At 43.2% G+C, this 14483-nt stretch overlaps 1 protein-coding gene across 1 annotated transcript in view; it reads left to right on the forward strand.

Moving 5' to 3' along the window:
• The window catches only part of Fbxw8 (F-box and WD repeat domain containing 8), a 123750-nt gene that overhangs the window by 25017 nt on the left and 84250 nt on the right, over positions 1 to 14483 (forward strand). Inside the window, exon 5 of the mRNA XM_004636336.2 lies at positions 10826 to 10990. Within this exon, the coding sequence (XP_004636393.1) occupies positions 10826 to 10990 (165 nt within the window). The remainder of the gene's footprint in view (positions 1 to 10825; positions 10991 to 14483) is intronic.

A 14483-nucleotide genomic window follows, 5' to 3' on the forward strand; every position in this document is an offset into this window, starting at 1 on the left:
TGTGTGTGTGTGTGGCCAGCTCAGCCCACCAGGGGGCGGGGCTGGCTGGCATGTGGTGCTGGGGATCGAACCGTGGGCCCTGTGCTTCACCAAGCTTGATTCAAGTAGGTGCTTTAGACCACTGAGCCATCTCTCCAGCCCTTAATGAGTATTTCTGAATAACATTTTAGAAATTTAGCATGTAGGCAGCAATGTCATGTTTTTCAAACAAAGGGCAAGAAAATGTATATAAAGAGTAGTAGTGAAAAAGGGAAAATACAGAGATAAACAACTTAGGTTTTAATAAAATTGGGGAATAAGAATTAGGTGGTACCAGAATAAGTAAGAATTATGGAACTAAATTCCTGTATATTAGATTATGATACTTCAAGTTTCATGGAGAAGTGATCTCATGATCACATAGGAGAGATGAAAATCTAAGCGTTTATAGTTAAAGCTCTATGTGCTTAGTACAGTTTCTCAAATTCAGGAATTCATCAGGAAAGGCTGAATCGATGCTTGTGGCAGAAGTGGTTCTACAGGCTGTCACTGTTGGCAGGGCTTCCTTAGTTCTTAACTTCTACCCTTGTGAAGACTGTGAGACTTCTCTTTCAAGAGCTCTGTAGAAGAGGCTGGGCAGGCCTCTGGAGCAGGGCACACCTGCAGTGTGTGAGGCAGCAGGCAGGCTAGGCTGTGGAATGCTGCACACTGCCCTTCCAGATAGATTCATGCTCCATACTGCATGCTGTGCCAGCCCTGGAACCCTGGGCATGCCATCCCAGCCACTGAAACCAGGCATGATGGCGCATGCCTGTAATCCCAGCACTGGGGGGCTAAGATAGGAGGTTCACTACAAGTCAGTTGTGTAGCAAGACCCTGTACAAAAAAAAGAAAAGAAAAAAAAAATTACAAAAACCGAAGTTGTAGAGTTGGATTCTTGTATGCCCAAGACCCAGGTACCCTTAGGAGTTTCTTTTAATTCATGTATGTGTGGTGATTGCCTTCTTTACACAGGGATTTAGAGAAAAGCAAAGCAACTCTAGGAAATACGCCTGGAGCTCAGTGACACAAGAATGACAAGAATATTGAGAGTCACTCATTTGAAGGATGGGTACTTGGGAGTTCTTTATATGGTTTGCTTTGCTTTTGTGTGTTTGAAAATTTCCATAATTAAAAAGTTAAAAAAGAAATCAAGATAATACATTTGACTAAGAAAGAATCTCCTAAGCTAGGGACAATTCATGCCAGGAGCTGAACTGTTTATGTGACCTTTGAAAATAAAAGCAGCCCGCTTTGTTAAAGCTGAGTTTTAAAGGAGTTGAACATACTCTTTCATCTCATTCAGTTATTTACAGAGGGTTACTGTGAGCCAGATCCATTCTAGACAGCAAGTGTAGCAGGGAACTTCTGCTTTACAGAAGGCTTACATTATATGCAATAAACACCTCATTAAACAGAACATGTCAGATGCTGATACGTGCTATGGAGAAAAACAAGACAGCAGAAGTGATGTTGCACTTTTAAGAAGGCTTCACAGAGTAGGTGACCTTTGACCAAAGGCCAGATAGAGGGAGAAGGGAAATGCTGGGCAGGCCTCTGGAGCAGGGCACACCTGCCGTGTGTGAGGCAGCAGGCAGGCTAGGCTGTGGAATGCTGCACACTGCCCTTCCAGATAGGTTCATGTCTTTGTTGCTGGATCCTGTGAGTGTGCTTTAGTGGTAAAGGGCCTTTGCAAATAGGATTGAGTCAAGGATCTGATGAGATGGGGTGATTATTTTGGCTTATCCAGGCAGGCCCAATGTAATTAGAAGGCAGGAGGTCAAAGAGCAGAGCAGATGCTGCTGGCTTTGCAGACAAAGGAAGGGGCTGCAAGCCAGGGAGTATAGGTGGTTTCCAGAAGCGGGAAATGATAAAGAAACATATTTCCCCTAAAGCCCCAGAAAGCTAAGTGCCTTGAGTTTAGATTTCTGGTCTTAGGATTGTGCAAGAAATAAATGTGTGCTGTTCTAAGCCACTAATTTTGTAGTGGTTTGTTAGAGTAGCCACAGGAAACTTAACACAGCGGTGTACTAAGCAGCAGGGGATAAGAGGTAGCAATATGGTTGAATGTGAAAGGCACTGATCTCACTAAAAGAACTTTAAGTATTATTCTGAATGAGGTTGGAAACCTTTGGAGTAACTTGAGAAGGGCTAACTTCATTTTAAAGGGGATCATTTTGGCTGCCACATCTGGAGAGTAGGCTCATGGAGGAAGAACGGCAGCAGAGAGACCATTTTGAAGGCTGCTAAAATCACAAGAGAGTGTAGTGGCTGGAGCAGCACTGTACCAGTAGAGGTGGGCAGAGCCAGGATTGCTGATGGGCTGGCTGTGGGGAGAGCTGGGAAAGGCAAAGAGGACTCCAGGGCAGATGGCCTGCACAAAGGCGAGAACAACAAGATTGTCCTTTACTGACAAGGCTCCAAGTTTGAGGAGTACACCAGCACATGAATGTGAGACTGAAGATGAGTTCTTGGTTGAGCTCTGGGCTGCAGATAATAATCTGGGAGCCCAGAAAACCAGGGAGAACCTCAAGGCAATGAGGGTAGATAGAAGAGAGCCCTCAGAGACAACTAGAGGCCAAGGAAATGAGGAGGGAATGCTGAGCAGACTGAAGAGTTTCCTGTGAGGTAGGAACAGCATCTCGACTGAGTGGTGCCCTGGAACCAAAGGATAAAAGTTTTTAAGGAGGAAGTGATTACAGGTGTTAAGCACTTCTGTTTGTCATGTTAGAGGAGGACTGAGAAATGACCATCAGATCTGGCAGCTTGGAGGTCTTGGTGCCTTTGGCCAGAATTGATACAGTGGAGGCAAAAACAAATGGGAAGAGAGCAAATGAAGACAAGGAGTGCATGTAAATCTGCATGTATCTGTGGCGTGCTTCCCCAACTAGTCGTGGTCTGTGAATGTGTTAATAGAACGATGATTCTTTCCCCTGTTGTGATCCTCACTGGTAACCCTAATCCAGGCAGAGTTAATAAAGCTAATTTTTGAGCCAAGCACTTTAAAAAAAAAAGTGGCAATTCACAGTGGTGCTATAAAGCAAAATGCTGGAGACACTTTTATTAGCAAATCTTTGCAGCTGAGGCTCACTCAGTGGGGCTTTTACTGAGCAAGGCCTTTCCAGTTCTGGGGTATTAAAGAAAAAGACCATTAGACTTTGGAAAATTTAGGCTTGTAAACTTGGTTGATTTAATATAAATCAAGAAATCAAAATAATTAGAAAGATTTTCTTTTGTTGGGACCTTTTAAAGTTGCTTGTGAAAGTTAAGTCCTCTTGATTTTTCCTTTTGAAATAAAAGAATTCTTAAAGGCTGTCATTTTCTGCTGCATTGAAAGAGGAAAAAAATACTTCTGCTTTATAGTGTGCTAAAAAAATTGTGGGAACATTTCTGGTTTTAATGCCTAATTGTAGGTGCAATCATGATCCCTTTTTGGAAGTAATTCTTCTACTTTTCATAAATCCCTCAAAGAGATTTTTTGTGTATTATCCAGGGATTAAACTTTATCCTGAATATTATTTTCTGTAGAATAAGCACTGAGATCTGGAATTGGTGATGTGGATAAAGCACCCAAACGTCAACTTTTTGTTCTCAGTTTTTCATCCCATAACCCTGCTTGTGCAGACTTGCAGGTTGTGTTATTGAAAACAACGTGGCAGCTTCTTGGAGCTGATATAAGGCCTGAAATATGTGAGGCTTTCTGAAAGTCTCACTGAAAGTTTCTCCATTTTAGAGTGGCCAAAATGGGTAGGGTTTAGTCTTTTTGACAATTTATCCATTTTGGGATCTTCTAGTTTGCCTTCACTGAGTACTGCATTGGAATGGTTCTAAAACCATGTTTGTAACTTATAGGTGCTATTTGAAGAAAAAAGGAACATCTTGGGGTCAGGGAGATGGCTCACTGGAATGAGCGCTTCCCTGGCAAGCACAAGGGCCTGAGTTCAATCCCTGGTTCCGCAAAAAAGAAAAAAGAAAACAAACAAACAAAACAACAACAACAAAAACCCATCTTGTAGCTAGCTCTTGGATTATGGAATCTAGTAGGTCCCCAGTTGGGTGCAGTCTTGTGCTCCAACCTGAGTGTAACAGCAAGGAACTAAAACTTCAGCCTATAGTCTCCCCAGCCATGAGGAGCAGCCCCAGTTGGGGTGTATCCATGGTTTGGTTCACGTATGGAAGCTATTGTTTTGGCAGGTAAACAAAAGGGCCACGAGAACTGCTGGCGTAATGCCTCATATGCAATTAGTGCCCAACTCATATCTTAACTGTTGACTTACAGAACACTGGGCTTTGAGATATGCTTTCCAAGAAGAGGTCAGGAAATAAGTTTGAGAAATGAAGCTCTGTACAGCCCCACCTTAGAGATAACCAACAGGTATCTGTTAAGATCTCTGCAAAGTCCTACAGGAAAGAAGTATGCTTAGTTGTATTATCACTGATGTTCCCTAGACTCTTGTGGGAACTGCGTCTTTTTTGAAATAAACTTTATCAACACCCCAAGGAGTTGGTTGTCTACTGATGATGCTTTGGGTAGAGCTGGTTTATCTAATGAAACAATGCCACTTTATATGATTTCTTAGCCACCCTGAGTCTTGCTTGATAGTTATATTTCAGAACTTTTAAAAAATAAATTTGTTTTACAATTTTTACAAAGAAGGCTCCATATTCCAAGGATCAGAGTGAAGTCACCCTGTGTTTAATTGGCATGTCTGCCTTGGAGACCCCACCAGGGTTTCGATGTTTCTTTTTAAATCCTACCTCATGTAATCCTGAGTTCCAGGGGCCTATGAGATATACTCTGTTTGTGAACTATTTGAATTGCAGCCTGGCTCCTTCACAACTGACATTGGTTCATCCCTCCCTGTGCTTTGTGATTGCCTCGTACTCACACTTACTCTGGCACAGACAGATGGACAGACATCACCCGGGTGTCATGGTAGGCTCAGCTGTAGACCAAACATGCCAAAAATAAAACCACAGTGTTCTGTCTCTTCAAAACTGAGGCTCCAGTGTTATTGAGTCATTATCCCATTCTTTATTGCCTGACCACTTGTAATCAGATGAGGGTTTGTTTCCTGAGCCCTTATGGCTAAGATGGAGGAGTGTGGGATGACAGTGTGGTTAAGTGGATTTGTAACTGCTGCTGTGGCCATGCCCAGGGTGGGATGCGTAATGGATCCATGTCAGCTGTGGAACAGGCCCCAGCGGTTTGCCACAGAGCTTTTGTCTTCAGCCTTAGACCCATCTCTGGTTAACTTTGTTATTTAATAATTAAGACACAAAGGCCCACAGACTGTATTTTGCCAGTGACTTATGGATGAAAGAAGTAGCTTATGCAGTGTTTGACAGAATTGGGCTTCAGAGATGATCTTAAAGGGCTACAGTGTTGGGGGAAGGCGTTTGTGAGGCAACAAGATAATATTTAATGTAGATAAGATGTTTATAAAGTTAAGAATTTAGGTGTGACATGTTTAAGTATCACATTTTTCTCTAATGGGAGAAACTGAAAGGGTGAATAAGGACCAAAATGTATAATAGGTACTGGGAAATAGAATATGTTCATATTGGAAGGGGAACAAGAAATGAGGGAGAAGAAAAGGAAAGAATAGGAGGAAGAAAATGGAAGCAAAGCTTTTTTGAATAAGAAGGGGATGAGAGGTTGAAGGGAGGGGGGATTTGGGAAAAAAGAACAATCAAGAAATATCATATACAGAGATAGCTTGGCAGTCTAAGCACTTGCCTAGCACGCGCAAGGTCACAAGTTCAATCCCCACTACCGGTACCATATGCTGTGCAGGCCCGGAACCCTGGCAGAGGCTGAGACAGGAGGATCACTGTGAGTCTCAGCTGCGTAGTGAGATTCTGTACCAACAAATGAATAATTTTTTAAAAAAGTATGTACAGGTGCAAATTTCCTTTAATGAATACAACCATTATGTGTATCTTAAAAAACTGAAGTAATTGTGTGTATGTGTGTCTGTGTGTGTGTGTGTGTGTGTGCATGTGCGAGAGGAGGAAGAAGTTAAGATCTGCTTTGTAAATGTACTAACTCCATACATCTCTGTACTAGTTATAAATTTTTAAAAAAATATTAGATGTGGGGCTGGGGAGATAGCTCAGTAGAATAAGCGCTTGCCTGGCAAGTGCAAGGTCCTGAGTTCAATCCCTAGTTCCGTCAAAAAAAAAAAAAAAAAGTAAAAAAAAAAAAAAAAATTAGATGTGAAAAATAATACTAGGGAAGTAAGAAATTCAGACTTTTTTTTAAAAAAAGAATTGAATCCCAGTTTGTGCTAAATGATCCTCAAAAAGCTGGGTGTGGTGGCATGTGCCTACAATCCTAGTACTTTGGAGACTGTAGACAAGAGAATCACAATGAGTTTGAGGCTTGACCTACATAGCCAGATTGTGTCTCAAAAAATAAGTATAAAAAAAGAAGCAAGCAAGCAAGCCAGCTCTGAAGAATGATGAACGCCAATTTGAGGTTACCACTGCGGAAATGAAAATGTGAAGTGAGAGAAGCACAGGAGTTTTGAGCTTATGGCATTACTTTATTTCTTAAGCAAGGTGATGAGTCCAGGGGTGTCTATAATAATCTTTATACCTTTTGTCTGTCTTTAATATTTAGTAAATTAGATTCCTGTAGCTTTAGTAAACCATTAGTTGAGTAATCACAATGACATAGTGTCTTAATTACTTTCTTCTTGCTGGAACAAAATACCCACCAGCCATAAGCTAAAGGAGGAAAGGTTTATTTTAGCTCACAGTTGGTAGCGGGTTCAGTCCGTGGTCAGCTGTCTCCAGAGCAGGGCGGCACAGCGGAGGGGAAACAGTGCGTGGCGCGGCAGGCAGGAGGCAGTGTGACTTCCTTCTTTCCCTTTTTATTCCATCCAGGCTGCAAGTCTGTTGGTTGATGCCACCCACACCCAGATGGGGTTTCTCTCTCCCCATACCAAGAACTATGCTAAACAAATTGGTGGACTGTTCCTGTCTCATACACCCGTGATCCAGTGTTACACACCTAAGATCATAGTCACTCCCCAAAGCCCCACCTATAGTGCATAAGGCTTTGGTGGGACCTCGAAGTATAAGCCATCACATTTATTTATAAGGGAAGCTGCAAATTAGTACCTGAGGGCTGGGGTGTAGCTTAATGGTAGAGTGCTTTACTAGCATGTACAAGACCCTGAGGTCTTTCCCCAGCACCCTAAAAATAAAACAGAACCTAAAATCTGATAAGATCCTTCTGTTTATGGCCCTTGACAATTTTTTTAAAAAAAATGTATTTAGTATAGGGTCACTACACAGAGTGGACTTGTAGTGATCCTCCCAAGGATCAGCCTCCACGCACAGTCTCAGTCACCCTCTCCTGGTTTTGATGGCTGACATGGCGCGCTTGGGGTTCTGGGGCCAGTACGGCATGCAGTACCAGGGATTGAACTCCAGTCCTTGCACTTGTCAAGCAAGTGCTTAGACCACTGAGCTATCTCCCAAACCCTCAAATTTGTTATTGAATGCCTCTAAAAATTGTTGTTCCAGTTATTATATGTTTCAACTCCAGAAGTGCTATTTGCTTTTCTAATAATTTCTACCTACTCTGTTTGGCAAGACATTATTCTTATATGTTGCTTTTATTTCTTTAGACTTGCTTTTGTTTAGTATTTGGGATATTTGTAATACCTGATTTAAAACCACAGTTTACTAAATCCATTGTCTGGACTTCCTCAGAGACATTTTCATCCATAGGCCCTACTTTGCTGTTTCTTTCTTTCTTTTTTTTTTTTTTTTTGTTACCAGGGATCGAACTCAGGACCTTGAGTTTGCCAGGGGCACTTATGCCACTGAGCTATATCTCTGGCCCGTTTTTGCTGTTTGTTTGTATGACTTGTTATTTTTAATATTAGGAAATGTTAATTTATTTAAATAATGATGTTGGGGCTGGACAGATAGCTCAGCAGACTAAAGTGCCTGCTCTGGCAGAGCGCAGTGGCACACTGTGTCGGCCCTGCACTGGGGGCACACTGCCATGGCGATTGACACTGGGCATGGTGGTCTGCGCCTGTAATCCCAGTGCTTGGGAGGCTGAAAACAGGAGGATCACTCCAGGTCCGATCTACGTACTGAGACCTTGAACACCCTGTAGACCCTGTACCAAATACATTAAAAAAATAAAAATAATAATAAAAAAAATAATGATGTTGACAGGAGAGATAGCTTGGTGTTCTAAGCACCTGCCTGGCAAGTGCTAGGTCCCGGGTTTGATCCCTTGTACCGTATGCCATGCAGACCCTGTGTCTGCCACTGAAACCGGACTTGGTGGCACACACTGTAATCCCAGAGCTGGGGAGGCAGAGACAGGAGGATCACTGTGAGTCAGAACTGTGTAGGGAGACCCTGTATCAAAAATAAAATAAGGGCTGATGAGATAGCTCAGCTATCTAAAGCACCTGCTTAGGCAAGTGCAGGGACCGTGGTTTGATCCCCAGTACCACATGCCATGCCAGCCCTGCCCCCAGGGCAGGCTGAGCCAGCCACAAAAAATAAAATAATGATGTTACAACTCCAAAAATAAGATTCTTCTACCTCCACAGAATTTGCTGCTATTGCTGTTTGTTGTTGCTTTTGGTTGCTGCTGTTAAGTGACTTTACCGAACTCACTGCTCTGTGTTCTTTATGAGATGTGACCACTAGGGTCTGTTTGGTTGGCTAGAGAGTGGGTCAGGACTTCTCACTGGATGGAGCCGTGAAGTTGCCCAGTCTTTCTGAGGCAATCTGTATGTCAGGCACCCCTTCACCATCCCAGCAGTTCACAGCTCTGTCTTGATCTTCACTTCCTGCTGGTACAGAGCTTCCAGTTAGCCCCTCATGACCATAAGAGATCCAGGCATGTTCACAATGCTACATATAAACATGCATTCCAGACTCCAAGGAGTATATCAGAGCCCATCAAAGACCTTGAGGCTGTTCCATTGCTAAGTTTTTTTTTTTTTTTTTTTTTAAAGCTTTTTAGTCAGCTTCTCATTAGCCTGAACTGACAGTAAACTCCTCAGGCAGCTATAGTGTTAAAGTTACTAAATGCTGGTTGTTTTGAACAAATGATAGGACAGAGAATGGTCTGAGGTCAGATAAAGACAAGTCTTGGGATTGAATTTTCCACCCAGTTGTCAGGCAGGTCATGTAGTCACTTCTGTGGGTGTTGGGTGTTTGGGGAGTTCTAAAGCCATCTGGCCTTGCCAGCTTACTAGTTTTTATATCAGCCATGATTGTGAGGCTGTTGATTTTCAAGATGACCATAGCGTTAGAGAGGAGATGGAAGGGCAAAGGAAGAGCCCAGTTCTATCCCTTCTCTGCAAGCTCCTACCCAGCTGCCCAGGTGGGAGAGAAGCGCTACCACAAATTAAAACAACTCAGCAAGACCAAGGACAGTTCCTACTGAGATTCAGCCATATTTTTTTCTTAAATGTATGCCCCTTAGCAGCTGTCAAGCCTTTCAATAATTTTCAGAGCCCTGAAAAAGCTGATGGTGACCATTTCTGGCCGTACTGTGGAATTACAGAGGGAAGATCTTTTGGGGCCCTTCCTCTGCTGCCCTGCAGGTTAGCCCCCGCAGTGCTTCATCAGCTGCGGTGCTCTCAGGCTCTGGGTCTGCCTTGCATGAGCTTGCTCTCACTCTGCCTCATATCGCCTCTACTTACTTCTCTCTCTCTGAGGCTAGGAAGTGGTCCCGCCGGCATGTTACAGGTTAGCACAGGTGCCTGTAACTGCTGGTCTTACCCTCTGCTTGTTAGGAGGGAGTTTGGGCCTCAGCATAGGCCATATGTGTGGAGCCCCGATCCCACATCACTAGCACACACCGAGTACCAGATCATGTGCATCTGCTGCACTCTTTGCTTATCTTGTCAGCAGAATCCATCTTTTGCAGTCTGCCTAGAATTATACATTATCCTGTGATGAAGTAAATCCATGTTCCCTTAAAGTAGAGTTGGAGAACAAAATACTAATAGCTCAAACAGCCATTTCCTCTAGATACTGTTGGGATTTGAAATTTGGGCCAGATAAAGCATTAATTTCTTCTATCAGATCCTAATAGTTCTGGTGAACAGCTTGGGTTTTGTGTTAAATATCTTTTAAAATCTATATGTCTAGGAGTCCTGGCCCTAGCTCAGTTCTTTAAGTGGCTACTTCCACTAAGCTGTCAGCCTCAGGTGGCTCTAGTTCGATCCCCACAACTCTCCAGCCAGCCAAACAAGCCCTGAGGGCATTCGCAGCAAAAAAAAAAAAAAATCTATATGTCTAAAATCTTAAGTTCTCACATATTCATAAGTTAGAATTTTTTATGTAACCAGAAATTTGACTTAAGGGTATTTATTTAATTATAGCCATTTATTTTAGAGGCCATTCATCTCCCATTCTGTATAAAACAGGAATACCAGTGCCATTGGTAAATAGTAATGAGACTCTTCCAAAAAGCTGTGTATGGTGACATAGGTAGCTAATTACAGTGCTTACAAAGTTTGTTTTTTTGCTACATTTTATGTATTTGTGTACTTTTTTCTTCTCTCATTTGTTAGGTAATAATTAAATCAGGCAGTCTAAAATGTGATATTGGTGCTACAACAGTTTTGAAATCTTGAAAGATAAAACTGGAAAGATTTGCTTGTATTTTTTTCCACCTCGGAGTGTTTTGTTAATGAGACATTTTATACCGCCATACACCCGGGGCAATGATATAGGTGTTGATTGATTTTTGGATGGCAAGGGGCCTCTCTAATTGCAGAGTTTGACATTTGTGTCACTTCTGCTGTTCTAGGTGAGCAAGACGTGGAAGGTGATTGCTGAAGACGAGGTGCTGTGGTACAGACTGTGCCAGCAGGAAGGACACCTTCCAGAGAGCAGTATCTCAGATTATTCCTGCTGGAAGCTCATCTTCCAAGAGTGCCGAGCCAAGGAACACATGTTAAGAACCAACTGGAAGGTAGGTGGTGGCCAGTAAGTTACCTGTGGCAGACTAGCCCACAGGGACGTGGAGCCTAAGCCTTTCATTATTGCGGGGCTGGCTGACTGCTGGAAGCAAAGGAAGCAGGCTGCGCTGAGCATCCCCTCTGGCTGTCAGTGACTTGTTGCCTGTATTGTTCTCCTTTAGAACATCTATGCCTGTTGTGTCCATGAGGTTTGGAAGCCTCTACTGCTGTCCAGTAGAGGAAGGCTGAGCTTGAGCTGCCTGTAACCTGCCCTTTGCAAGTTAGTCATTGGAGTCACGTGCAGTGTAGCTTCCCTTCACTTTCATATCCTTCCCAGAGGGGCCAGGAAGGCAGAGCAGAAGCACCCGTGCACCAGAGGAGCTGCAGATGCCGTTGCAGTAGCTGTAAGAGGGAGGCCAGGGCGTGGCTCTGCCTCTTCTGCTCTTGTGCCACATAAAGCCATTGGCTTGCTGCCCTAGCATTTATCACTTCAAGTCTCTACAGAAATATTAGATCACAGCTAAGATTTTGCCCAGAGAAATGTTTCTGTAGGAGACGACTGTCAAGGAACATGTCACATAGAGTTGAGTGAGGCACGACAGGTGGTGGTGGGTGGTAGTGCTTCTCTCCCACCTGGGCAGCTGGGTAGGAGCTTGCAGAGAAGGAATAGAACTGGGCTCTTCCCTTGTCTGATAAGATCGATCCTAACAGACTTTGAGGTGAACAAGCTTTTGCTCATTACTGATAGTGACATACTGCCTGTGTGCATTTCTATCCCTAGTTACCTCATAACCTGATTAGTGACCAATAAGCTTGATCATGCAACCTTGTGCAATTCAGGCAACATCAGTGAAGGTAGAGTTTCTTTAATTCGGGATTGTGCTCAACCCCATTTTGAATGACAGTGGGCCAGCTTGTTGTTTGTGTGGAGGGACTCTCCTGTACATTACAGAATTCAGGCCACATCCCTGGCCTCTGGCTGCTAGACTTCAGTAGTATTCATTTGTTCCTGGTGAGGACAACTCTGAATGTCTCCAGATATTGCCAGATTGGGTGTGGGGAGCACATGCCCATGACTGTGATCCACTAAGGATAGTCAGCATAGCTTTTCTTGTTTAGGGTGTTCAAACACCACTGCTAAGTCAAGTCATGCTGGTCTCCCTGGTATCTGTTTACATCCACAGCTCTGGATAAAGTTGACAGGTTTGACAAAGTTGCTCAGAAAAACAGGGGCCTGGTGTGGGGCAGAAAGCCGAGAGGGTGCTAGTGAATAGGGCCAGAGTTTAAGGGAAGTGTGAGCATTGGGTTAACCCTGCTTTTCTGTCCAGAAAAGAGGGATACTTTCCCAATTTGTGAGCATGACAGCTGTAGACATTCATTATCCCCGGCTCAAATTTAGAGATGGTGGGTCCTGAAAGAAAGCCACAGTCAAGTTTTTGCTTCCTTTGGTGGTAGAGGAAGCCAGGAAAGCAAGCAGTGCATCGTCGTTTCGAAAGGGGGGGGGGCAGATGGTGAAAGACTCACCTCATAGTTTGTGGCACCTGATAACAGTTTATAAGGTCTGTGTAACTTAATGAAAGCTTAGTGGGTTTTTTTTGTTTTTTTTTTTTCCGTCACACAAAACCATGTGTACTCAGGTCACCCATCCAGTTCTGGTGAGAACTACAGGATGCTTTTGGAATTTCAGACCCAATTTCTGAGATTATTAACGAGTACTGCATGGGTGAAATTTTAGAATCTTGTTACATGTAGTAATGAGATTCTTACCATAATACTAGGAGGAAAGAATGCATTATTAAAATATTAAAGAATGAGAGAAAGTTGCTTAATCTTTGCATGCCTGCATCTTCTCACCTCTAGAGTGGGGTGAGAATGGCATTGCTGCTAGCTGTGGTGAGAGTGAGCATCGTGACACATCTACCTCCCACACTCTGCAGAGCCTGGTTTGTGCTCTGTGTTCAGGTAGGGATGGCTCTGGGCACTCAAGCCTTTGTATACAGACACAGTGGTTCTATCCTGTCGTTGGTCAGCTTCAGGAAGGCGGTTTGGATTGCTAACTCCTAGGTCAGTGTCTGGAAAAACCTCAGAGGGGACACCATAATTCTCATTTTCCTCTATTTAGGAGAAGACTTATGAATGCATGAACTTGCCTGATCCTGAAGTTCAGAGTGGACCTGGAAATGGCTTGATAAAGTGGATTTGGGAGCGACAGTGCTCCTTTGCCAGGTGTTTGTGTTTACTTTTTTCACCCTGGCATGCTAGGCTATCTCTACAGCTACAGTCCCATTGTGGAGTTGAAGCCCAAGATGGGGAGAGGAGCCATAGGATGGAAATCAGCAAGTGCTGGAAGCGCACAGGTTTTGTTTTAGGCTTTCCTTTTCTTTCAATAGCCTTGTCCTCTGAGATGCCCTTCCATTGTACATGTGTCCGGCCTGTGTTTCCCTTCACTCCCCATAGTCCCACCAGCTGGACAGCTCCACCTGAGCACATCCATTTTGTTCCTTAGCTTTTGCCTTGGCCCTTGTATTAAGTTCGGACCATTCTGCAAATTATCTTGCCCAATTTCTGGATTACCGCTGCTTAGTAAGTGTTGATTTTAATGGAATGGATGTCGTATTTACCCCCAATAATGTAATACTAGTAGCTGCCACTTACTGAAACTTGCTGTGGGCTAAAAGCTCTGCCTGGCACTTATGTAGACTATCTATAATCCTTATGCCAGACCAGAAAACTGAAATTAAGATCATTTAACTGCTCTTGAATGTTGTACATTTATGATTACTTTTGGTTTAACTATCGTAACTTTTCCCAGCCTTCCACATGTAAATACTTTATATCTCTTCAAATTCTCTTCACTGTATTTTTATTTTATCTTTTATTTTTTTGTGGCCAGCTCGCTTGCCCTGGGGGCAGAGCTAGCGCTGCATGTGTTGCTGGGGATCAAATCATGATCCCTGTGCTTGCCTAAGCAAGTGCTTTTAAGACCGCTGAGCAATCTTGTCAGCCCAATATTTTTATTTTAAAAATAATTGTATCTATTTTCTGATCCAATAATCACTGATCATAGTAAAATAATTAAAAGTCATGTGAAGGTACATAGTAGAAAATACTCTCTCTCTCTCTCCTTCCACCACCTACTTCTCCTAGGAGTAGCCTGAGTTTAGGTTTTAAGGTTTTCTTGTGAATGAGGTGGGTTTTTTTTTTTTTTTAAATCATTTATTTATTTGGTACAGGGTCTCACTATCTAGCTTGTACTTGTAGTGATCCTCCTGTCTCAGCCTCCCCAGTGCTGGGATTATAGGTGTGCACCACCACGCCTGGGGATCCAGGGCCCACACGACCTGTGGTGCCCGGGATCAAACCTGGGTCCTTGCACTTGTCAGGCAAGTGCTTAAACCACCAAGCTATATCTCTAGCCTGGTTTTTTTAAAAAAAATAATTAATTAATTTATTTTTGACAACTCATACAGAATTTTACTTAACAAAGTAATATGAATTTCACAGTAT

The sequence above is a fragment of the Octodon degus genome, unplaced genomic scaffold (assembly GCF_000260255.1).
Source record: "Octodon degus isolate 3935 unplaced genomic scaffold, OctDeg1.0 scaffold00079, whole genome shotgun sequence".
NCBI lineage: Eukaryota > Metazoa > Chordata > Mammalia > Rodentia > Octodontidae > Octodon > Octodon degus.